This window comes from Penaeus japonicus, unplaced genomic scaffold (assembly GCF_977035675.1).
Source record: "Penaeus japonicus unplaced genomic scaffold, GWHDUDI00000001_assembly GWHDUDI00000014, whole genome shotgun sequence".
Classification (NCBI taxonomy): domain Eukaryota; kingdom Metazoa; phylum Arthropoda; class Malacostraca; order Decapoda; family Penaeidae; genus Penaeus; species Penaeus japonicus.
The window spans coordinates 26,084,153-26,086,652 of NW_028234416.1; the positions used below are offsets into that span (position 1 = coordinate 26,084,153).

At 34.5% G+C, this 2,500-nt stretch overlaps 2 protein-coding genes across 4 annotated transcripts in view; one reads left to right on the forward strand and one right to left on the reverse strand.

Annotated features, from left to right (window-relative positions):
- Positions 1 to 56, reverse strand: part of Mst87F (Male-specific RNA 87F) — a 6,271-nt gene extending 6,215 nt beyond the window's left edge. Inside the window, exon 1 of one of the 2 annotated variants that reach the window (XM_043028348.2) lies at positions 1 to 56. This exon is cut by the window's left edge and continues 72 nt beyond it. The gene's annotated coding sequence lies outside the window, so the exon portion shown is untranslated. The other variant, XM_086544120.1, reaches the window with a different exon arrangement.
- Positions 57 to 792: 736 nt separating this feature from the next.
- Positions 793 to 2,500, forward strand: part of LOC122260890 (glutathione synthetase) — a 54,265-nt gene continuing 52,557 nt past the window's right edge. The window contains exon 1 of one of the 2 annotated variants that reach the window (XM_043028345.2): positions 793 to 981. In XM_043028345.2, the coding sequence (XP_042884279.2) occupies positions 937 to 981 (45 nt within the window). In that variant the 5' untranslated portion in view covers positions 793 to 936. The remainder of the gene's footprint in view (positions 982 to 2,500) is intronic. The other variant, XM_043028344.2, reaches the window with a different exon arrangement.

Genomic DNA, 2,500 nt, shown 5'->3' on the forward strand with positions numbered 1-2,500 from the left:
TTTACATCGGTGTTGCCACTTAATGTTTTGGGAAGTACTTTCCAAATAGATAATGGAATCTGCTTTTGTGTTTTAACTGCGGGTGTCTGAGCTAATTTTGGAATTAATTGAGATTTTCTTCAGTAATGAAATCACTACTTAACATTAGCTGTGATGAATTAGGGCACAACAGGTGGACGAAATAAACACTAGTTAATAACTTTAGTAACTATGACGAGTTCGAACAGCGCCTTTGGCTTGGTATTCGATGTATTTGTTTGAATAATTTAAAAGGATCAAAGATATCATAATATTACTTTGATAAGAAATAACAAGACCGAAGTTTTTTTTATTCCAATGTTTTGCTCGATCGAGACACAAGATAAGCCCGAATTCTAATTTAATCTATAATTATTCCGACAAGTCCACACAACAGGTTCAACTTTCTTAAAAACAACATAAATTTATTGAATCATGTTCATATATCTGTTACCACATCACATACATATAAAGTAACAATCTATTATCTAGTGCCAATCGAAAAATATTTAATCCAAACGAAATGAATCAAGTAAGATAAAAAGCAAAATAATTAGCTTCCTTGACAACTCGGTCTTAAACGATGATACCAGACCAGTGGTTATAATACCAAAATAAAATCATAATAAAAAGAGGCTAAAATACAAACTCAATTAAACAAGGAACCCCAAATATCGCTAAAACTACCCCACAACTCAGCTAAATGATTCAAAACCTCCAAACGCACCATTAGATAACAAGATAAGGGTTTCGCACGTGTCTGGCCTCACTTCCATGCTGAATAAGAATGAGTAGCCAATGAGTAAGAATGAGTAGTCAGTACGCAGGTGCCGAGTGAGAACATACGTAACTCTTCCTTCTCCCTCTTTGCTTCGGCATTTTAACGTTGTGTCCCACAAACGAAGGAAGTTGTAAGCCATGGCTGCGTGCGATATGAGCTGCTGTGATGGAAACTTTGACAAGGTAATAGATGGTGGGGTGAGAGTTGAGGTATTAATTAAGGAGGGGGGGCCTCGTCATATAACACTGGTATTTTGGTGATTTTTTCAAAATGTTACTCTAGATATTGGTGTTATAGTTGTGTGTTTTTTCCATATTTTGGCGATATGGAATATTCATTCTCTACTAAATCAATTAGGAGCTGACAGTTACACTGTTATTTTGTTGAAGTACATTTATCGGCATTTATCATGAAGATAACTATGATTATCATTATTATTATTATTTTACTGTATCTACGGCTTTCTTAGAAAAGTAAACTTTTATCTTGCTTGCAATGTAAATATATTTTTGAGACTGGAATATGTATACATTTATATAGAGAGAGTGAGAGTGATAGTGTGAGATTAGATAACTCAGTGTATTAGTACATCTTATCTAAGTAGTTCTAGAGGAGTTTTGAGCTTTAGTCCCAAATGCATGTGTCCTGATTCTCATGCTGAGTTTAGATGACTGGCACCAGACATGTTGTGATAACTTCACCTCATTCTTTTGACTTTTAATTTCAAGTTTTTCAGTTATACTATGCCAAGGTGTAACACATCAGCTGTAGAACATGGCTCAGAGAGGAATAGTCTGTCATTACAAGTGTTTTATGATAAATGCTTAAAAAAAAGTCGAAACAAGTACAATGATTTGCCCTGATGACTTTGCTTAATTCAAATCATGCTTTTCTGTCTTCATTTAGTTCTTTAAGATGTATACTATGAATTATCATATACTTGGATTGATAGGCAAATACAAAATGTTCAGAGTAATGCCTTGTGAAAATAGAGAAATCTGAGGGAATAGCCATAGAGAACAAATACAACAATACAGACAGATCTTAAAAGATAGAATTATGTATTTATTATATTATCATACTTATTTTATTATCATATCATATCACACACCAAGTTGTGCAAGGCCATGGCAAGTGCAAACAAACATTTTACATACATATTCAGGCATGGTAAGGCATATCAGCCATTGACCTCCCCAGTGATCAGATGTCAAACAAGGAACCAGTCCAAGCACTAGTTCGCCAGATGTATGTGGGAGAAGTTCGTTGGCCTTTTCCGATGTGTTGTGTCATGAGGTCCTCTTCTGAAGAGGTAGAATTTCTGACTAATTATATAGCAAGAGAAGAAGTTATAGTCATTTTACTCTAAAAACAATAAGGATTGATATGATATTAAAGGATGTAATAAAATTATTTGGTTTGTTAGTATGGCAAAGTTTATTCATGTAACCAAGACTAGTTAATTTACATAACCAGCAGATACCATCTACAGAATTGGGTTGATGATTGTTGAATGTCAACATTTTCTTTACATAAATTTTATCGTTCATCTAGCTTTTGCATTTGAAACAGTAAAGGACAACGCTCAGCTATCACAGGAGGCCGCAACCCTTGTAAACTCCCAACTAGGGGGCTATCACCCCTAAACCCGTACCCTGGAAGACAAACATCTTCCATGTATACATGTATTATTATTGTTAT